The 23,575-nt window shown below is 41.3% G+C and overlaps 1 protein-coding gene across 13 annotated transcripts in view; it reads right to left on the bottom strand.

Moving 5' to 3' along the window:
- Window positions 1-13,264: 13,264 nt before the first annotated feature.
- The window catches only part of CASK (calcium/calmodulin dependent serine protein kinase), a 222,822-nt gene continuing 212,511 nt past the window's right edge, over window positions 13,265-23,575 (bottom strand). For all 13 annotated transcript variants that reach the window (XM_066979985.1, XM_066979998.1, XM_066980011.1 and 10 more), the window contains 2 exons: window positions 23,033-23,116; window positions 13,265-16,928 (listed from right to left, as the gene is read on the bottom strand). In XM_066979985.1, coding sequence (XP_066836086.1) covers window positions 16,752-16,928; window positions 23,033-23,116 — 261 coding nt within the window. In that variant the 3' untranslated portion in view covers window positions 13,265-16,751. The remainder of the gene's footprint in view (window positions 16,929-23,032; window positions 23,117-23,575) is intronic.

Below are 23,575 nucleotides of genomic sequence, written 5' to 3'. Positions count from 1 at the left end.
CCAAGAAGTTCTAAGTACAGAGAAAAACACCCATTCCTTGCTGTGATGGCTCCCCAATCTATCTGTAGCTAGACTGCATTTTTTCCTCCAGTGAAGAAAGATGCCAGATGGTTTGATAAATGCCTATTTGACCTGTTCCATGAACTAAATTCAATGAGTTTGGATTTCCAGGCTATTTATGAATCCATTAATCTTCTTAAATGCTAAATTCATCTGTGTATTATAAAAGGTTGTTTTTCAAACCCAATGCAGCCAAATGCTGTAGAAGCGCATTATGTTAAGGATGCCTTTACAGGAGCAGTATTTCATCCTGTCAGGAAAGGTTTATCAATAGGTCTGACACAGATGGTAGGACACTGGGCACAAAAGGTCATATTTCACTTCCCATAGCACGGATGCCTAACGAGTTTTTATAACCCACGCTTTCATTCTCTGCGCTGAAATACATCAAAGCTGAAGATTGTTTCACTGAGTAATGGCTACAGCATGGCCTTCAAGTTAATTATTGCTTCAAAGACACTGCTTCTTTATCCACAAGAATGGCAGATTAGATCTTAAAGTGAAACATCTCAAAATGTGGGTTTTAGCAGAGATTGCGCTGTGAGGCGAAGGACAGGGAGACTGTGCGTGATACTTTGCTTCACAACAACCAGGTCTAGAACCGTACAGTTCTGGGACAATGGCCTTGGGCATCAATAAATTGACCATATCATGCAGTCAAATACCCTGAGTGCTTGCCCCCGAAAGCTTCTCCCTGTGGTGCTGTAACACAGCTGTGACTGCTGAGGAACTGTGTGTTGCATGTAATGGGCTTTCAGTTTCCCCCCAGCAATGGAGGCAGACCTCGCTCCCTCCTGCTCTGAAACCCCATTCTTACCTCTGAGCCCTGGAAAGATCAGCAGTGTGTGGTCCTAACGGTACGGAGCATCTGGCACGTGAGTGCTCCAGCTCCATCAGCAGGTGTGTGTGCATCTCTGCCTAATGATGGCTTTCCTCCCCTCTCCTCCATCTCGCTCCTTCCCCATGGCTCTCTGTGCCCAGGTCGGGCAGGACAGCAAAATATTATTGCTCAAAACACTGAGAGGACTTCCAGCGCCCTGAAAGCTTGGGTCAGACTGCAAGTGCCCACTTCGTTCTTTCACGAGCCCCGTTTCACAGCTCTGGAAGCGTTTCACGTCTCAGGTGCCCATATCCATACCCAGGAGCAGAAGGGAGAAATCAGAAGCGCAAGGAGTGCTTCATCCCTGCTCAGGACCACATCATCTGGCATACACCCTGATGCTACTCCTACAGAAGTGCATGGGCATAGAAGGGACATGACATAGTTGCCCTCGCATCCTACCAATGGCCTGACAGCTATGGGATAAGCATTTTGTGATGGGACTCAGCACGTCAGTTGAGGGTTGGACTTGGTAATCTTGAAGGTCTTTTTGTACCTAGATGACTCTATGATTCGTTGGTATTTGCTCGGATGTCTTCCAGCTGTACAGTTCTGTACTGAAAAGCACCACAGGGAGTCTTATTGCATTCCTTTCAGCAAGCAATTGAAATGTATGGCTTCACTGGGGAAGGGAGAGGGCAACCTCTGGCTGCAACAAAGCTGGTATTTTCCTGCAACCTACCTGAAGTGAAGAAGGACCTGTTGCAAACACGTCACCTGTTTGCCTTTTACTGAAACATTTGAGAAATTGTCTTATATGTGAGATGGCGTGGTTCTGTGCAGATAAGGAAGGACACTGTTGAAGCTCTCACCCATGACATCCTTTCAGCAGGGTCCCAGTTTACAAAATCATTGGCCTGCACAGAATCTGCATCCCTGTCCCAGGCAGGAAGAGGAATACTTTCTCTGGGCAGAAGCTAGGGAAGGAGTTGGTAGGAAATCTTCAAAGAATTTTTGCCTGGTATTGGGATGCACCTCCTGAATGAGGCTTCTTCAGAGAGTTCCTAGTCTAAAGCGTCTGGTATCCTGGAAGAACGCAATTTGTTTTAATGCACAGTACTTGTTAATTAATACAGTGTTTATCACTGGTGCAACTGTTTTTATACTCTGCAGCCAGTTGTTATTAAATTAGAAGGGAGAAGTGGTCAAAGTAAACACACAAAAAAAGAAATGACCTGGTTTTGGATATTATCTCTCGGTCTTGATATTTTGTAGTTTCTACCTCTATGTTGCATTCTCTGGGATGAAGCTAGGTCTTTAGCATTAACACTGGCTTTGTGTCATGAATTCATTATCTATTCTGCTTATCATGTGGAGTCTTACCACGCTTTCCTGCTTTGGAAGTAGATATGAAGTCCAGGACAAGCAGAATCACTGTAAATAAAGGTAACTGTTGCTAGAATGGCAGAAAATGCCATCCAGCTGAGACTGGAGCTTCATAGCCAATTTTGAAGTGGGTGTTTAGCTAATTGGGTATTTAATGAAGTGGGTATTTAGCTAATTTTTGTCTTTATGACATTTCGCTGTTAGCTCTTAAAAAATTAAATCTTGAAATTGTTGAGTTTTCCTTTGATAGTTTTTGCGGTCACAGACTCAGGAGGAACCAAATCAACTGAGATAAAGCTTTTTACTCCAGAAAATTGCTGTTCCTCCTTTGCAGGATGTGAAATCTTGCAAGAAAATAGCCTGTCATGATCACCACTGCGCTAGTATGAACCTCATGTGACAGGGCTGGTTTGGGCAAGAAAAAAATACTTTCTACTTGCATCAAGCATACCTTTCTAAATGCCTGTTTTTTTTTTTTTATTTTTTTTTATTTTTTTAGAGACAAGTTATGGGTTTATTGCACTGACATAATATCAATTCCTCCTCTCTCCCTGCCTGCTGCCCAAATCTGATAGAGACTGAGGGAGGTCAAAGAACATGCTGTAGTGAATGTAAACTCCCAAACCTCCAAAACAGCTTTCAAAGAGCTTTATAGAAAATATTAACAATGGACTAAAGACCATGAATTAAGAAAACAAAACAAAACAACAAAAGCATAACAAGAATTATTTTAAATATATGCACGTTTTTAATTTTTAAGCACAACAAAATAAATAATCTCAATATATAAAATAAGGAAGATCTAAAAGAAACTGTTTCAAGGGACACTACCGAGTGGCTAGCTGTTGGAAAAAGTCTGGTGTTTGCTTTAGATTTTACATTGCAAAGAAGCAACTGGGGGTGAGAATCTAAACGTACAGAAGACCAGCATCAGAAATCCTTGTCTTGGGGCAAAGCTGGTCTTCTAAATTCCCATCTCTAATATAAAGAGCAACACAAATATGACAAATATTAACTGTTTCTGGACAGAGTAGATCTTGCCCAAAGCCTGATTTTCTTGACCCCGTGGTTAGTTGAACCAGTCAGATCTTGTACTCTGTGGTTAGTTTTAGCCTTCAATGTGAAAAGTTCATTACTTCTGCAGTTTTTCTTACCTTTGACCTTCACCACATCCTTTGATTTTTGTTATACTTCCCTCTTCATTTCTCTCTCTTTTAAAGACTGATATAAAGTCTTATTTTGTACAGTATAAAGCTTATATTCCTTACGAAGAAACCCAAGGCATTTTAAGAAGGCTTAAAACTTCCATTAGTTTTACTATACTTACCCATGGCACAGTTTACTTTGTCTGCACATCCCGTTTCTTTGCTTTTTGGATGAAGAGCTAATTTCATTTAGTGCTTGTTCAGCTTCTAAGACTGGGGCGGGGGAAGTTCACCTGCGCTGGGAACCTTGTGATGTGGCTACAGGTTTGCACTGAGACTAGCTTAAGCTGCCCTTCTTCTGCCCCCCACAAGCCATCTCTTACTCCCGTTGCAACTGCTTGTTCCTCTTCTGAGCCAAAACTTGCTGGTGCCTTTGTTGTGCTGCTGCAGTAGGGCTGTGCTTGAAGCTGGATCACTGAAATGTTGCACTTAAAAGCCACATCCGCCCCCTCAGCCTTGTTTTGATGGCTAGGAGACCAGCTGTTTCCCCTAAAGTTTTATCAGTCACGTTGGAAAGAAATGGGTTAAACTAAGGGTAATAATCAGAAAATTTAACTGTTGTAATTGTTGAATTTAAAAGGGGTACAATCTAAATGGGAAAGACTGTACTGAATTGCTGATTTACACCGGGTGATCTACTCAAGCCAGCATGGGTCTGGTGTAAAGGTGCAGGGAGAGGTATTTTTTTTCAGGACACAAATTAACAGCTGAATTTAAGTAGCACTTCAGTAAAATAGGCCCTATGCGCTAGTTTAAGACACCATAAAAATGCTCTTATTCTAGGACTTTTATTATTAGCTCTACTTACTGCAACCAGATTGTTTTGAAGATTACATTTTTACAGCTCTTCTACCTCCTCCTGCATCTTCCCTGCAACAGTATGTTGGGGGGGTCTTTGGGTTGGTTAAAGCACTTACGTGCTCTCATTAAAATGATGAGCAAGAAGTAAACAGCTAACAACTGACTATGGGCAGTTATCTGGCTTCAGCTGGAATAGGGTCGAGTTTTTAAACCATGCCCTGGTCTGATAAAAAGGGAGAGGGCACTTCTGCACAAGGACATAGAGGGCACAGACTGTGGTCCTGCAGAGGCACTGATTTTTGTTACTGTGAGAACATGAGCTTGTAATTCATGAAGAGCCATTGGCGCTGCATGGTTTACAATACACTCTTACACGCAGGAGAGGAGGAAGCTAGGACCACACTTACCCCTCTTTTACATGCTGTTTCCTCTGATGTAAGGGGCTTTCAAGCTGGCAAGACCATGAAAGAGATCTCAAGAAACTTCTGTTTACTGGTGAGACTCCAGGGCCAGCAGTGGCTTTTTGTGCCACAGTGTCAGCAAGTGAAGTGTGCTTCTGAAAGGAGGAAAATAATAGTGATGCCTGTTGGTACACAAGGAAACGCCATTTGTACAGCAGCTGCCACAGTGATGAAGTGTCTGTTGTATTCTGCATAGGTATGCTGCAAACAAGGAAACACTGAGTGCCTGGTGGGGCGAGGATCTGCTGAACTTTCAGCAAGCTATGTCATGCAGGCAGGTGTGAAAATGCACACAGAGAGCTCCCTGGGGTGTTAGTTCTCAACATTTAATTATGAAAACAAAGCTGAGTGCACAGTGCCAGGAATAAACAAATGGGCAAATGTGATAAATAGGTGATAAAGGACAACTAGCTTTGTGCATATAAATTGAGATGAAGTTGGCTGCAGCATTTCCTCACTGTGCAGAATGATCTCAATGTGGTGTGCTGTGACAATGAGACATTTATCACACCCTATGTGGACAGGAGCTTTCTTGGTGTGAGGCCTGGCAGAGAGGCAGCAAGCAGAGTACAGAAATAGATGCTAAACTTGTAATCAAATAAAGTTTGTTGCAAATACCTGTGCTGAAGCAGATGATGGATTATTTTGATAGGCAAAAAGTAACGGTGAAATTTGCATTTGCAGAACTTTCTTAGGCCAGCAGAGCTTAAAGTAGGCTGTGATGAATTCCAAATTACTTGAAAGTCAGGTAATTTGGAACAATATGATATGTAAAATAGATGTTGACATGTGTAAGCTAATACATATCAGAAGACAGAACATATGCTGCTCACAGGCATGGCTGTGTTGCTGAGGAAAGAAACCTCCTCTTTCTGTATTGCTGTAAAGGACTGGCATATCAACAGTCAAGAACCAAACAAAACGCTGTAACTGATAAGGTCTGGAAAAGGAAATATGACAAGTTATAATGCAATAACATTTGTACCATTTAGTAAAATATCCTCATCTGGAGTGTGTCCAGCTTAGGTCTTAACTAAGAAAGACATAGCAGAAATAATGTTTGGAGACAAAATAAAATGTCAAAGAACTAGCACTTCTCATTAGACTATATTGAAAAGACTGACTTAGTTTAGAAGGAGACATCTAGAATGTGGTAAGTTGTGCTGATGCTATGAAACTCGTTTGAAAGTGGCTGTGAGCAAGCCAATGCCCCACAGCTCATGGGTGGTGTGGGACACAAACGATTGTAAATACTGACTGGATTTAAGCTATGTTTTAGAGACTGAGACAGATCTCTGTGCCACTGCATGCAATGAACTTTCATCAGATGATCACCTGGGGATGTGGGGGTTTACTTCAATATGAATGCTGAGGGAGCCGGCTGATGTCACTGTGAGGCCACTCTTGATAATCCCTGATTGATCCTGGTTACTGGGAGAAGTGCATGAAGACTAGAGGCAGGAAAATGTCACTCCTATCTTCAAAAAGGGCAAGAAATAGGACCTGGGAACCACAGGCTGGTCAGCCTTACCTCCATTCTTGTGAAGGTGATGGAGCAGCTCATCCTAGAAGCCATTTCCAGGTGCATGAAAGACAAGAAAGTCATGAGAAGTAGTCAGCATGGATTCACCAATGTGGAGTCATGCTTGACCAACCTGACAACCTTCTGCGATGAAATGACTGGCTTGGTAGACAAGGGGAGAGCAGTGGATGATGTCTACCTTAACTCCAGCGAGAATTTAGTTGGAGGCCAGTAACTAGTGGTGTATACCAGAGTCAATACTGAGTCTAATGCTGTTCAACTGATTCATTAATGAGCTGGATGATGGGGCAGAGTGTGCCTTCAGAAAGTTGACTGATGCCACAAAAACAGGAGGAGTGGCTAACACATTAGAGGGTGGTGCTGCCATCCAGAGGGACCTCTGCAGGTGGTTTATGTGGCAAGGTTTTGGCAGTGGGGGGGGGCTGCAGGGGTGGCCTCTGTGAGCAGAGCCCAGCAGCTGCCCCATGTCAGAGCAGAGCCAGCTCCAGCCAGCTCCAAAGGGACCTGCTGCTGGCCAGAGCCCAGCCAGGGAGCGATGCTGGGTGGGCCTCTGGGAGAGCAGATTTAGGAAAGGGAAACAACGCCATGCAACAGCAGCTGGGAGAGAGGTGAGAACATGTGAGGGAAGCAGCCCTGCAGCCCCCCAGGTGAGTGCAGCAGGAGGGCAGGAGGTGCTCCAGGCAGGCAGCAGCAGTTCCCCTGCGGCCTGTGCAGGGAGAGGCCCCCGGTGGAGCAGGCTGTCCCCCTGCAGCCCATGGGTCCCACACGGAGCAGATCTCCACGCTGCAGCCCGTGGAGGAGCCCACGTGGAGCAGGTGGATGTGGCCTGGAGGAGGCTGCGGCCCATGGAGAGCCCCCGCAGGAGCAGGCCCCGGGCCGGAGCTGCAGCCCGTGGAGAGGAGCCCACGCAGGAGCAGGGGGTCTGGGGGGAGCTGCCGCCCGCCCGTGGGGGACCCGTGCTGGAGCAGTTTGCTCCTGGGGGATGGATGGACCCCGTGGTACGGAGCCGTGTGGGAGCAGTGCTGGAAGAGCTGCTGCCTGTGGGCAGCCCCCGCAGGCTCAGTTCGGGAAGGACGGCATCCCGTGGGAGGGACCCCGCGTGGAGCAGGGGCAGAGAGGGACCGTGAGGGAGCGGCGGAGACGAAGCGTCAGGGGCTGATGCCCTGTTCTTCCCCTGAACAGGGCAAATAGGGGGGAAGGTGGTTTTGGTTTGCTTTTAGTTTCTCACTGCTCTAGTCTGTTAGTGATAGGCAATAAATTACATTAATCTCCCTATGTGAGTCTGTTTACCCATGATGGTAAGTGGTGAGCAATCTTCCTGTCTCCACCTCAGCTCTTCAGTTCTATTTTTCATCTTTTCTCCCTCGTTCTGTTGAGGGGTTGCGGAGAGGTGAGAACAGCACAGTGGTGCTCAGCTAGCCTCAGTGTGAAACCATCACAAGAGGCTGGAAAAAAGGCTGACAAGAACCTTTTGAAGCTGAACAAGGGGAAGTGCAAAGTCCTGCTGGGGCGGGGGAGGAACAAACCCAGGTACCAGCACCTGCTGGGGGCCACCGAGCTGGAAAGCAGCTCTGCAGAAAGGGCCCTGGGGGTCCAGGTGGACACCAAGCTGAACATGAGCCAGCAATGTGCCTTTGTGAAGGCTAATGGTATCCTGGGCTGTGTTAGTACTGCCAGCAGGTGGAGGGAGGTGATCCTTCCCCTCTGCTCAGCCCTGGTGAGACCACCCCTGGAGTGCTGGGTCCAGTCCTGGGCCCCCCAGTACAAGACAAACATGGTCATACTGGAGACGGTGCAATGCAGGGCCACCACAAAGATGGTGAAGGGACTGGAGCACCTCTCCTGTGAGGAGAGGCTGAGAGAGCTTGGGCTGTTCAACCTGGAGAAGAGGAGGCTCAGGGGGATCTCATCATTGTCCATAAATACCTGAAGGGAGGGTGCAAAGAGGACAGAACTAGGCTCTTTTCAGTGGTGCCCAGTGCCAGGACAAGAGGCAATGTCCCTCTTAACACCAGGCAACGCTTCTGTGCTGTGTGGGTGATGAGGCATGGGCACAGGCTGCCCATTGAGTTGTGGAGTATCCTCCTGGGAAATCTTCAAAAGCCACCTGGGCATGGTCTTGGGCATCCTGCTCTAGGTGGTCTTGCTTGGGTAGAGAGCTGGACCAGGTGTCCTCCAGAGGTCCCTTTCAACCTCAGCCATTTGGTGATTCTGTGATTCACAGAGCTATTAGACTTTCTTCCTCCCAGTTGTCACTTTTACTCAGGGAGCTGAGTTTCCCTCTTCTTGGCTTGAGTCTTGCCTACAGAAGGCCTTCCAGGGACTGCTGACCTTCATTACAAGTCACTCCTCTGGACACCATGACACCTGAGGTTGAGGTCAGGACACATCTGGGCAAAGCTTAGTGGAGCACAGAAGGCAATCTTGCATCGCACTTAGAGGGGCCTTTGTGAACTCCTTGTCCATCAGGACTGTAATGTATGCCAATCTAATCAGTGTATCTAAGCCTCATGTGATTGGCTAATATTGTTCAATCCTCCCTGAGAAAGTAAACAGCTACAACAGACCTCCACTATTTTTAGTCGGGTAACAACACACAAAATGTCTGCTCTTACTACACTAGTACAAACAAGTGTCCTTATACATCACTGTGACAGCTAAAATGGTGTCAGGAGTACAGATTAGAAAAAGACACTGTTCAAACAGAAATAAACTTTGTGGCTCCATTCAAAAAAACTGGAACTGTTTCTTTGAACAAGCACCCTTTGGGGGGATAAGCAGGTGCCAGGAGAGCAGGGATGACTTTTCTGGTGCACTGCTCTCAAAATGAGTTAAAAATGCTGTACAGTAGGAGTCCAGCTGAAGTTTGGCAGCAATGAGAAGCTCAGATGTGCAGACAGCTAGCCTCGGCCCAGGCTCTCCTCAGCCCTGCTGAAACTTTGCATGTAATGCACATACATGCCTTGCACTGCCTGCTGGCACAGGACTGAATTTCACATTACACAACCAGTCCACAGGATAAGGATCAGCATTTTTTTTTTTTTTAATGAACCCCATCTTTGTGGATTTCCAGGCACTCTATCTTCATTCACATCTTCTCTTATGTAGTGCAGGTGGGTGTTTTGATCATTTACTTGCTTCTCGTTTCGCTTAGACACCTCATCTTCTCTTTCTAGAAGACCTTCTAATTCCTTTCAGTTGTTTCCTACTTACTGGATCATGACTAAACGCAGGAACACAAGATAGCAGCCCCCGTGATATTATGCTATAAAAGTATAATTCTATTATTTTATTATGAAATCCAATATAAAATAATTATTAAAATTTTAATTAAAAATTTATCGTAAACCTACAATGTGGACATGTATTAGTGGTGATGCTACAGCTTGAGCAATCTGAACTCGAAAGTAATTCTTAGAAAAGGGGAAGGGGACTTCCCAGGTTGGCCTTTAAAAAATAAATGCTGTTGGAATGAGCCAGTAGCCACCAACAGGCCAAATGTTTTGGGTTAGGCATGTTTCCAAAATGATGTCGGGTTATGTTAAATCTGTAAAGTCTGATAGCAATAAACACATTTAGTTGTATTTGACTTCACGCACTTTTATGTCATAGTGCAGCAAGAGGCTCCCAAGCTTTATAAACATTACTTAAATATTTAAAACTCTGGACTTAAGATTTAAATGTAAGGTTTCAGCAGGCTGGTGTTCATGGCAAATCAACATATGAAAACCACAACACAGCCTTTTGTTGATCGTACATGGAACTGACCCTTTTGGAGAGGAAGATTTTCTTCGTTAAACCACTACAGTGAGACAAAGCGTTTGTCACAAACACCTCAGGAGATTGTGACAGGTCAGCCAGGATGCATGACTGCAGGAGAAAGAGTGCTGTAACTGTCATCACAACCCCGGGGAAGGCAAGACTGTTTAAAAAACAAACCTCCAAACCTTCAAAACTGAAATAGGAATTTCACAGCAAAGAGCTGTGAAGTTACCCCCATCCCACAGGCTGCAAGAGGCAAAAAAAATAAATTGATAATTAGTTTTAGTTTGAAGTGCTTTGCTCTGTGGATTGAATGCAGTAACTCGCAGTCACCTTGTTTCTGATCTTCAGACTAATGCTCAGTTTTGTTTTAGCAAAATATTTTCTGTTGCATTTTAAAGTATGGACTTTTGTTGGGATGCAACAGTGCCTGTGACCATTGGGTGACGGCTGCTGTAGACTGAGGCTCCCCAAGTTCTTCTCTGCTCCCGCAGCTTTGTGACTAGGGTCTCGGGGGGGAACTCTGTGCTCAGACTCATGGGTTTCCCCAGAGCATTCTCCATTAAATGCAAACTTCCCTCTGCAGCAGCTACTGAGATCTGTCCATCCTGGAGAAGGCCAGGTTCTCCTTCAGGAGACAACGTACACCACTCACTGAGTCCTGACCTCTGAATCTGCAGGATTTAGTCCTATTTAGTCCATTCTGAGCAGCAATGTGGACCTTCCCTCATGCCTGGTTTCTGCACAGAACCAAGAGTAGAGTTTGTATAACTCTAGGTGGAGAGACTGATCACTCTGTGGATCTGAAAATGTCTTGTCTGGTGTGAGGCCTAGCGTGCAAACCCCGCACAGCACCTGAGCCTGTGAAGCAATCAGCCTGTTGCAAAAATCGGATGGGGGGCAGGAATGAGAAAGCAGACGGCAACAACCTCAGCAATCTCCCACTTCTAAACTAATTAATGTTGAAACTAAGTAAATATGTTAAAAACATGTTAATGAAAACACAGGACTAGAACAAAAGTCAAAGCTTGGAATTACTGGGACTCCTTCCATTGCCTCCAATGGATTAACATCCCACTGACAGAGTACTCCAAATTACAGCCAGAGCCAAGCAACACTTACACAGGAGAAAGCTAAAGCTTTTTCTACTCTGCTTCTAGTCTTGCAGATTTAAAATCATGAAAAGATAACGTGGGCAGAGTAGAACCCTCCAACTGCCAGCACTGAAAGCCTTCAGAAGCTGATGCAGACAGGGGTAGTTCTTCAAGCTGCTCAAAAAAGCCAAGGTCTTTTCCTGGGAGCAGGATCGCTCTCCTTTTCGTCTTGTAACACAAAGGAAATACTCTGACGGCTTTACTAAATGCTAATTTTGACAAGTGAAAAGAACAATATATTTTAAGACAGCCATCACAACAAGCTAACTTGTGAACTTTTGAGACAAATCTGATTTTTATGCATTACAGAGCTTATGAGCCTGCATCTTTTTTCTAATGTTAAATGAAAAAAGACAAACAATTTTGGAATTTTTCATATTCAACAGAAAACAATACCATGGGCTTTATCATCTTTTGCCCACTTGAAAATTTCAGAAATCTTTACTGATTTCTTAGATAATAATCTTTACCGAATTATACTTTGAGCTGTTGCTTTTGTTATATTCACCCTAGTAAGCAGAAATGGGTATAAGGTGATGCTCAGACATCTAAGTCATTGAATTTAGTGAAAAATGACTGAGTTTAAAAAGGAATTAAAAAAACCATCCAAACAAAAAAACACTTTATTTTCTGCATAAGCCCAGGATGGATTCACTACCATTTGGTATTAGGTACTGTAACATTGTTGTAAACTGTGGTATTTGCAGTTGTTGAGATAAAGTGTTCTACAAAACTACTCATCAAACTTTCCTCAACTCCCCCCCGTTAATTTGGAGATGAATATTCAAAGACCTTTTGTAACAAGGATACTAAGTAATATAGAGGGGAAAGTTTGCTGTTAGGAAAATGCACCTTAAAATCACATTTCTGAGTGTGATGCCACCTGTTCCCCCACCCCTCTCTCTCACACAGAGACAAACCCTAGCATAAGACCTTTCTGCTATTTTGCATCTACTTGAATTTTCTTTGCACATTCAGTGGATTAGTGCAACAGCAGATCTGGGCATGGGTTGAGATCTCCCTACTCTGGAGTCCTCCCTGCTCTGCTGTGTCTCTCTTCTAAAAGTCTGGTCATGCTTTTGACATATTCTCTGTTTTGTTAACTGTGACATTCAGCACAATCCACATGCTAACCCAGCTATTTACAAGACCTGCCCCACTACTGTGATCATTTTGTGAAGAAGTGGAAGTGAAGTCTCCATCTGGGTGGCTGAGAATGGAGAAAAACAGGCTCATGTTTCAGCTTCAAGATGAGCTATACTATACTATACTATAACGTTGTTATAGAACATAGAGATGTGGCCAAATGTTTCTGTTACTAATATTCCCATGGCAGTTGCTAAGAAGAGATAAAGCAGGATGCATGGATGTGCATATACACGCACCCCTTTATTTTTTCTTAGAAAGAAAAGGTTACGACTGTACAAAAAGTGATCAACTTCCTAACTGCTTAAAATCTTACCTGAGATCTCAGCTACGGGAAACATATCTATCTCCCAGGTAAGAATTAATTATTTATGTAATAGTCATTAAAGATGTAGAGAACTAATCACGGTGGAACAGAATGGGACCAGAACTGTTTGCGTCTAGTATTTCAATCTAGATTTGCAAAAAGCAATGTGAGCTTTAGTGACCTTTCCAAGTATTCATTTCAGTGATAACATTCTGAAATAATTTCCTTAGAGTGAAGAATAAAAATGGAACAAATACTGATGTTAGTCTGTGCATTAACTCATTAACTTTTCCTAATGGCTCCACTTACGAAGCATACGCCCCAGTTCAATGCTTCTTGGGCTGTTATGTCTCATCTTGCTACCTTGTCCTTTCAAAATCAACTGAGTAACCTTGCTAACGGTGCTTCTGAAGCAGGTAGTGATCTTTTTGCTTAGTGGCTGGTGGTACAGCATCTTTCTTGACCCAAATCAAATACAAAGATGGAAGAATTAAGTTTTGGTGGTGAGATCAGAAATATCTCTCTGATTTTAAACAGCTGCACGCTATAGGTTGCATGACAGTGGCCAGGATTGTCTAAGCTAGGTTACCATTTCAATACAATAATCTTACCACTCTGAGACATTGAATAACCTAGTGTACTTTTATTAAGTAAATGGAAGCAGAGGTTAATGAACATTTATTGGACCAACTTAACACCTTGAAATAACAGGCATCAGTCAGACTGAGGCAGCATACTGATAAGATCAAATTTTCTTTACAAATCTATGAGCCCCTGTACAAAAAATAAAGTATAAAAGGGGCAAACAGAAATAATTGTTTCTTCCCAAACCTAGGGCTGCTTCTGAGGTCATGTTCAGCACAAATTTAGAGCAGTCCAAGAGGCGCTCTGAATTATGCAGTGATATTTACAGTACTAGGAGGACCCTTTCTCCAGTTGGAGATTGAGTAAGGAAATTTTAACATTAGTTCTGCACCTGCATGAGTTTTCCTCATGCAAGCAAAACTTTCAGCTGAATTTATAGCAGCCTTTTGCCCTCTATGTACCATACAAATAACACAGATGCATCAGCAGGGTTTGGGCAGGAGGCTGGGGAGGATTGGGCAGATGGAGGCATTCTGGGCTTGCTCTATGCTTTCTGTAACTGTGTTGAAACTGGTTCATGGAGTTCAGGGTGCTGCGTGGTTTGGCTGTGTTGAAAGCCTAGGTGGATTTTAAGTCAATCTCTTGCTACCTAAGGTTCCTACAAGGAAAACAGCCAATGGTGAAGAGGAAGCAGGGTGGTTTGCTAATGGATGGATGTGCTTTACAGTATTTGTCTCTTGATAAAATGCTGTATGGTGAGAATAAAAGACCCAAAGCTTTCCAAGGTAGTCTTTTTACTGTGTAATATTAACTGAATGGTAGCTTCACTTAAAATAAGAAAAGCATTAGTTATATTAAATCACTACTTACTGTCGCCTACATAAGGCAGAAGCAGCCTCATGGGCTTACGAGTTTTCTTTCCTTACAGGCTGGACATACAGAATTTTCAAGGAATTCATATTAAGAGTCAAAAGTGTGTCGTCAAAACATGGTGGACTATACCCTAATTATCAAAATTATTTTACCTGTTTAGTGTCATAAACATTTGAGATGAAGAATATGTCACTGAATTCAGATACCAGAGATGCTTACCAGAGAAGAAGTTTGCATTTCTAACATCAGAAACACTCCACTGCATGATTTTCAGTAGGTCTTCTCTTTGTGCTTTACTGGGAAAAGAGGTAGTTTTGAGAGTGAATGAAGCTGTCACCTGGGTGAACTCGGCTAGTATGCAATACTACCAGTACTACCATTGCAACAGGTGATCTGCAAGAACAACTGCTAGATTGCCATCCAGAACTAAAAATGGCATTGCACAAATACTTGAAAAATTACCTCTTATGCACTATATAGTACACAGCTTGTACCCATGCCCTTTTAAAAGGGCTAAATTCAGAACAGATGAGCAGCTGCCATCAATGTGATCGGTGCCTTCTTGTTTGCTGATTTCCTTGCACTGGGCCTACACAGATTGTTTCTTATTAGCTTGTTTCTAGCACTCTGCACACTATATGCTCAAGGGATGCGGTTATGGTACTCGTTTTGGGACTTGGGTGTGGAACTGTGAATCCAGCTGTGGCATAAATGAGCTCTGTGTTAGGGTAAAGCTACGGATGGAGTTCCCAGCTGTCCTGCACGCTGTGAGCTTTGCTGTGAGGGCTGCACAAAAGAAGCATGTTGCCTGATTTGGCTGGAGCTAGGCTTTGCCTAATCTCTCCAAGAATAGAGATTTGACCACCTGACCTGCAGTAGGAGTAAGCAGGAGAAAATTAACAGCTTATGAACTTGATGATTATTGCCCCTGTGTTAAAGTGAGAACATTTACTGTTTACACGTGCAGTGGTCCCCCACACCTGAAACAGCCTACAGATCAATTACAGCTGATAGTTCAACTTCACGGATAAATAAATCCCTTGAGAACACTGTAATTTTAACATAAATGCTGAACTTCATACTATACAACAGTACAGCCAACAGAGCTTTTAACACAAATTGTTGTAAGGAACACCGTATTTCTGGCACCTAAAAAACAAGTGGTAATGCTTCTTTCTGTTAAGCGCTTTCAGGAAAAAAACGTAAACCATCTGGGCCAGTAAGGGCGTGGTAAGAAGGGTAACAAAACATAAGGTTAGCACATTTAATTAATTTTTCTTACTTGGCTCTGCACTGATTCTAAGCTGTGTCCCTGTGCTCCTGCACCAGGGCCTTCACTTAATAGACTTCAAGAAACCTTTTCTTGCTGCAAGAGTCACTGATTTGTTCTTGGAACTCCCTGTGATGAAATGAAGGACCCAAAAGCATTCAGTTGTTGAACACATAAAAGGAAGTATATTTAAAATAAAAAAAATTGGTCAGACTGTAGAGTCAATTACCATTTTAAAGGAATTTACAGGGCTGTTGTAGATGAGTCTTTTGGAATAGTCAGTTTATCGCAATGCCTAAACTGGTTTCTTCATTGCACAGTATTTTCTTTTAAAATGTGTGCATTTTTAAACAATTACATACATATTAAAAATCAGCATTTCTTTGCTTAAACTTAATTAAAACGTTAATACTCTCAGACAACACAGATCTGAAATGGTGAAACCAGTAATTGCCCCCTCCCACCTTACAACAAATTAAATTGAGACAAAATTACAAACACATTTCACTACATGATTATTATTAATAAAAATCATTTTTTTTCTTTTTTATAAAGTTGCCCAAAATGCAAGGGATGTGCATAGGTTTACAACTTAGTCAGAATAATATTTTACTTTATTCCCTTGGGTACGTTTTCCCATGAACGGAATGTACTTTGCTGTAGATTACAGTTTTTTTCAACACAGATACACCAACGGCATGAACGCTTGCGACTGTCCACATGCATTAAGAGTCAAGACCCAATTTCAAATTTCTAAAAGTTTTACAGAGTTCTTCAAAGAGACAGTATCACATTATCTGGATGTTACACAAAAGTACTTGAAAATACTATCCTAAAAAAAAAGCGAAGAAAGGCCTTTAAAATTTATGAATTTGTTTCGTAACCACTAGACTAATTATTTCAAATAAATAAAGGAAAGCAAAGTATTCCAATCCATAAAATCAGACTCTAAAAAGAATGTAGTGTTCCACCCCCAAGTTAAGGTAACAGAATCATATTATTATTACTATTAAAATAGATTATAGAAAGCAGCATCTATTTTGTGCAGTTTTTAGGGGCCCTTGAAATAAAAAGCTATGATTTCAAAAAATATAACATTCCAAAGGACTGAATAATACATATATTTAAAGATACACTTTATTAAAGTTCAGGAGAAATGATTAAAAAAAGATACTGTCTCTTTAAATTAGTGTTTAATTTTTTTTTCCCTCCTCCTATCTATTAGGACATGACAATAATTATAAATTTAGGTCACACTACATCTAGGTAGTCTCTAGGGGGCCAAGACCTGTTGCCACAAGGTCGGTAACGTAGAGGTTTTCCATGTATGAGGTGGTTCCCAGTAATGACAGGCTTTTTCAATTCTCTCGTGAGCGGCCTAATAGACCCAGGAGACCGGCACCCACTGCGACGCTGTACAGACGAGCTCAATGGCTTCCTCCAGGTGCCTGATTGTTTCATCGATTTCGTTGTTGATAATTGTTAGGTCAAAGTAGTGTGCATACGTTCTCTGTAAGATTTCAGACTCCTTTTGCAGGCGCTGAAGAGATTCATCCTATTCGGTGATCAGAAAAGGAAATGGGAGAGGTAAGTCAGATCCTTTCCTATTCTTACACAACACCTTTCTAGCTATTGCTTACAGAGGAGAGAACAGGCAAAAAAGCAGCAGGTGGGCACGGGTGGTTTAGAACCCTTACCTAATTCTTTGGAAATTATAAGGAAGAAATTCTATGTTTTCTGTCTTGAAGTTGACATTCAAACACGAGTTATTTTTTGATGTTACTTGACACAAAACACATATCTAGACTTAAAAAGGCAAGGCAGAGGATGAAAGCTTATAAAAGCAGCACAGACATGGAGCAAAAGAGACCACATATGAGTAAAACATATGAAGCACACGAATACAAGCTACTTGGCCTACGTCCAGGTAAGAACACAAGAAGCAGAATAGGGTATATTGTCAAGTATCAGCTGTTCCCAGTTTTGGTAACGTTTTACTGTTCAACATCAGTCTTCTGGGTTTACTTCCTTTAACCATCGCTTACTGATGAGGAAGTTCTCACTCCGCGTTGCACCGCGGTTCCCATTTCAGAGTACATCACTTCTAGCATCTCTCAGCGTGCTGTCCTGAAGACCCACTCCCGCAGTCCGTGCTTGAGAAGGGCCAGCTGCCGCGGGCTCAGTACTACAACTTCGTGTCCATTCCTTACAGGATCAGCTGCCTCCCATTTTGGGTGTGCGCTGCCTAATTCTTTGCAGCTTGTGATGCTACTGCAGTGGGCTTTGTCAGTTGGCCTGCGTTTCTGAGACAGAGAGAGCTTGCAAATTGTTTGTTTCTATGGTCCTGTAGTGGCTGTAAGTCTGAATTCCCTCCCTGCAAATTCCCTTAGAAATTCAAAGAATCATTTCCTGTTTTCAGGAACTTTGAAATAACCACAGTAATCGGTTCCTTCCCTCCCTGTGTGTTTGGGGTGGATGTAGGGCTAAATCACATACAAACAGCAGAGACTCCTGCTGCTCTAGTATCTGTAGGGTCACCCTACTTGTTCACACAGTTCTAGGCTGCAGAAAGTACAGACACAGCTCCTATAGCTGGTTTTACAAGAAATTATTTTGGGAACAGAATTCTCTCTGTCTAATAAAAGACCTTCCTGCCATCCCCTTCCTCCTCATTTATTTAACTTTTTTCCCAAGTGTTGTGTTTAAACTTCTGAAGCATTTCTAGCTGCAGTGAGACGCCGATGTGAAATGGTGGCTTTCAGGTCCTCTGGAGGAAATAACCTGTGCTGAGACAGTTCTCCTTCCATACAGCCATGAAACTAACCGCTTCCGGAGGAGGCGTTCTGAACCCAAGTTACAGTTCTGCTTCTTCCCGAAGCTGTAGCCCCAGATGGGGAGAGAATGAGGCCTCCGCTTGATAATCACTGAAAATCTCATTCAAGACAAATGCTTCTCCCATGCACCTTTGTATAAGGCATGCTGCTTTTATGGACCAACACGCATCTACAGCGATGCTTGGCACTTCTGTAGAATAGTGTGTGCAAAATTAATTTATTCCAGCGTCAAACTGATCAACACAGATAAACACTAATATTTTTGTGGAACACTTCATATGGCCCAGTGTCTTTAAGCCAAACACCTAGCTAAGTAATTATCTGTCGAGTTTTCATAGATTTTGAAAGAAGACATCAGTTTGTCAGCTGAGGATCTAATCTTTTCTGTTTAAATTAACCTATCATACTTGTCAAGTAGACATCCTACCTGTCAAGCAGAATATTTTCAATGCTTTAATCACGCCTAATTAAGATCAATTTTATATTTAAGGCCAGTTTTAGCAAAATCATACTGTATCTTTAAATGAGTTTTAACCTCATGGCATGAGACTAATGCTACCTGAAAAATACACACAAAACCTTAAAGCTGTTAATTCATATGTAGCTTTTAAACTGTTATTCAGATCTCACATCAGTGTCATCTTTACCATGTATGAGGGTGAACTTTTCTCATTGAAGTGTCTATTTTACTGTGACTGACAGAATAAAAATCTGAAAAACGTACAGCTATCTCATCTTAAAAAAAACAAACAAAAATGGGTAGATAAAGAAGAATGAAAGAAAAAACCCTTCCAAATATTAATATTTACCTTGTACACACAGATGTCACAAAACTAAGAGTTTGAAAAACATATTAGATTTTAATATTTTTCTGAATTAGCTGCTACTTGGTCTAACTTTACTGGAACTGAAGTGGGTTCTATTTTGGAATATCTAAATTTCCTAGACCACTGGAAATGTAAAATGCTACTTCTTTCATATACTTTCAGTAAAAGGTTTGGGATAGGCCATTGCAGCAACTTTCAAATAGGTGCAAACTTTCTCAAATTTGTGGAAAAAAGACAGATTACAGTTCTTGATCTTTGTTTTAAACTGAGGCTAAATGTTACCTGTGTTTGCTATAAAGTATCTGTTGGTACATTCAATACGGTGTCAGACTTGGCTAGGTGTTTCTTGTGTGTCTGTTAATGGCCATTAAGTGTTAATGTTTGGCCATTAAGTGTTAATGGCCAAAATTCGTCTTTGAAACTAATACTTCCTCAAAATTTTGCTGTAGTAAGTTCTTCTCAATTTCCTTAAAATTTCTTAATTAGATCTTGAACAGTGAAGATAGCAGAATATTCTCAAGAAGAATATTCTCCAGCAGCTGTGCTCTCAATGGTGTCAAGAAATAAGATATTTATCCATGTGTTCTAATAGCTGAAGACAGACAAATGCATGGCTACAGTGAGCTGCTTCATTCATTTCATATTTGGGAGCAAAACATGTCTCTTCTTCCTCAGCTCTCATGTAACAGGTATTAAATGTGGGTCTAGTTGCAGTGTGTCCATTATATGGAATAGACTTCTCTTTCCTATAATTAGCACTCATAGTCTGCTTTTCTAATCTTATTTCAATCTCCACCAAACCTGGGATGGAAAGGAGTGAAAAACAACTTTCATCCATGAAATCTCTCCCACATGCATAATGGCCACCCCTGATGTCTTCAGTCTCTTTCATCTCTGAGGGTTTTTTTTTTTTTTTTTCCCTTAAAGTACATAGGCCAATAGCTGCCACTTGTGACAGTCAAAGCACAGACTACCAAATTACTAGTATTTCTTTTTAAGGCTATGAACAAAGATACCAATCAGGCCTTTGCCAATTTTGTTCCAAGAGAAAAAAAAATCTCAATTTAAACAGCTGATGGACTGCAAACATCTTAAGAAGAATTCCTTTCAGCCTTTCCCTATATAAAGGGAGGAAACAGCTATAAGAGAGAAAGAAGCTACACATTGCTCAGTGAAGATTTAGATCTACAAAATAGAGCCTGTCAACACCTCTTTGCTGCTGAATGGGCAATGGGAGATAGAAAACACCTTCAGGAGAGAAGAACTATTCCACTGTTCCCTGATATGCACTCTCTTCTCTTGTTTTTACCATACTAATAACCTGATTTAAGTTTTTTTAGTGATGAGACGGGGGTACACTCTTGGAGATTTCCTGTATGTTTTAAATTGTTTTTGTGCTTTGCAGAACTGGTCACAGTGCACTGCTATGTTCAGTCAGGAAGCATAACATTTTGTCTCCTACCTTACTGTGTGATCCTTGATCCTCTTCACTGATTTTTACTATGAAGTTCATATGTACAGCTTTGAGTGGAAATTTTACTCTCTAGTTTTTTACTAGCAAATAATCCTTACTTGTATCATAGCACAGATATCTAAAGCCTTTATTATATTAAATTTTTATTTCAGTGACACAAAGTAATGTTGAATGGGAACAAGCAGATCTACATTCTAAAACTACTAAAATAACCAGAACTACCCTTTTCATCCCCTAGCTGGTACTTACAGGCAATTTTCTGCACCATTTTGGCAGCTATATACAATTAGTACGAGTGCAGGAAAATGAAAAGAAAAGCAAAGATGAAATTCAAGAAAGCATAAGGGAAAAAAAGGACAGTCATTTACAAAAGTGTTCTCAAAAGGCGTATGTAAAATAAACAAAGCAGGATAAGATGATAGACAGGGACAATCATTATGAATATGAAGCTTTCAAAAAGTAAGAATGAATGGGGAAATATGAAACACGTACTCTAGAATCTTGTTTGCTGCCTTACAGGCTGCTGATACACAGACATAACTTGCATATCTCTCTTCACGCAGAAGAGTAAATCTTGGAAAATATGACTCTGTATTTGGGTACGTTCTGTTGCTGCTACTACTATTTCCTGCCTCTCTTTAAGTTTAATTGATTCATTAATTAGGTTGTTTTTTTCAAGTGTGGCCCCAGTTCACCAGTTCTGAACTGAGTGCCTGAGTGAATCCCTATGTACAGACACAGTTTGGTCACAAGAACTTAAAATAAAGACGGTGTTAGAGCATGAATCCAAATATTTAGAATGTAGTATCTTACTTCTATTAATATTTCTTTGCCATGAACACATATTTCCCCACCACTACTATAAAAGGTGCATTTCTATCCTCTTCCCGGTATACCATGGAAAACCTTTTCTCCCTCATTAACCCTCCCAAATTTCTCTGTATTGTACCCTATAGCTAGTGGATTAAAAGCTATCTACCACTGGCAAATCAGTGAGGCCAAGGAGGACCATTTGGGAGCTGAAACATACATACAAAGTAACAAAACCAGGTAATTACATAATTTTACAGAATATCTGGTCTCCTTGGCATTACTGTAAGCACAATGACTGTCTGACACATCTTAAGAACTTTTTTTTTTACATGATGCTATGCCATTTGCTTACACAAGGACAAATTCAGTGTAGAATACAAATTTTTAGTGTTTTTTCAAGATCCTACTGCTTTATGCCATATGCCAACAGCAGCAGTTAGACAAACTGTTAACTTCACCAGTGTTGCTGATTTTGATGTCCTGAGACAGTTTATACGCTTGTGGCACTTATCAGTTACGGTACAGGTCCCTAAGACACAGTAAAATTACATAACTTACTGCTGTGGAAGTGAAAAGATGGGAGGGGGAAGAAGGATCTCTTCTTGGCTTTATGGTTTCACTGTTTGTTCTGGTATTGGCCGTTGTCAGAGCCTTTGTGAGCTGCTTGAAAACTGACAAAAATCCAACACAGAGCTACAGTAGCTCACTGAAGGGTCTGATAATTGCCATGGCCCATGCATGGGCAGTACATTTCCAGAAGCAAGCTATAGACAACCACTCCCTTCAGCAACAGTGAACTAGGAGAATGTCTCAGCTGCCAGTAAAACTGCAGCTTGAGGCCAGTATTTTTCACTCTGCTTACAATTTTAATAACCATTCAGGGTATTTGCATTTAAATATGTTTGTCTTGTTCCTTATTTTCCTGCAAGCCTCTGCAGTGATGTCGTAGTTTCATATTTGTGATACTATAATTAAATTTCTATAGAAACATACCAGCTGTAGAGACAGGGCTTCTGACTTTATTTTTGCATAAGGAAGGAATGTTTAGAGACTTGGAAGAGATTTATGGTCAAATCCAATTAATTAAATACCTTAGTATTAGGGTTTAAAAAAGGCTGAGCAGATAAAGTGTTTGTATAAGTACTATTTGCCCTGTTGTGAGCTAAATGCAGAATTGCCTGATAGCCTCTGAAATCAGTAGCAGCTTTCAGAGTGGCAACTCTGTCAAGTAGGAAATTCGGGATGTGGATCTGCATGAATAATTAACTTCATTCCACAAGCAATTACCCCTTTGGTCAAAGCTTATGTCGAATTCTTAGAGATTTTTTTTTTTTTAATTAATAAGCCTATTTCTGATATATATTTGTGCATAAAAATACTACAGGATAAAGGTGGGATCACAATGCAGTTATGCACATCCATTTCTTCAGTTCAGGCCATCTGTGATCTAGTGCTAGCACTACAACTCAGAACTGAGTAATTTTGCTAACTGAGAAATTTGTGCTAATGATTTGTCAAGGATTTGGAAATGGATCTGTGAGGTAGGGCAGGGAACGAAACAAAAATACATATTTTTAGAAAAATGCTGCTATACAACCGTCCTTTTGATTTTCCGCTTACAGACAAGGAAATGCTAGACCCTTATCTGCAATCTTTGAATCCCATCCTTAATTCTGTCTCTGATAAGACATTAGATTGTAATATGCCATACCTCATTAATGCCTGGGGTAATCGTAGGTGCAGCAATAAAAACAACAAAAGGAGCAAACTCTGCAGTTCTCAGGACCTTCAATGCCTAGGTTAAAAAAATGAAAATAAAGTCAGATATAATAGAAGAATCCCCCACCAATCAATGTGAAAAAAGTTTAGTCACATAAGCAGAAAATAGAAAATTATGACTTATAATTGCTGGTATTTCTTTTTCATTAATCTCGAGTCAAGACCTTAGTAATGTAGACACTTTTTATTTCATTTTGAATTTTTTGATATTCAAACCGTACATTTATCACTAATTAAAGAGATTTTTTTAGACAATAAAATCTTCTGGATTTTCAGAGAGGTTCTTCCCATAGTTTCAAATGGTGCAGAACTGTATTTACATTTTAAGCTGAATAGTTAACACCAGGTTAAAAAAAAAATCAGTGATGCCATAAATAGGTAAGAAAAGCAAACTGTATTTTAGAATTAATATTAAGTAGAATATCATTCTTAGTCTGACTTGTTATACAAACCAATACTTCTTCTCATTTTCTGA

This window comes from Anser cygnoides, chromosome 1 (assembly GCF_040182565.1).
Source record: "Anser cygnoides isolate HZ-2024a breed goose chromosome 1, Taihu_goose_T2T_genome, whole genome shotgun sequence".
NCBI lineage: Eukaryota > Metazoa > Chordata > Aves > Anseriformes > Anatidae > Anser > Anser cygnoides.
This window is presented reverse-complemented; position numbering and strand designations above follow the sequence as displayed.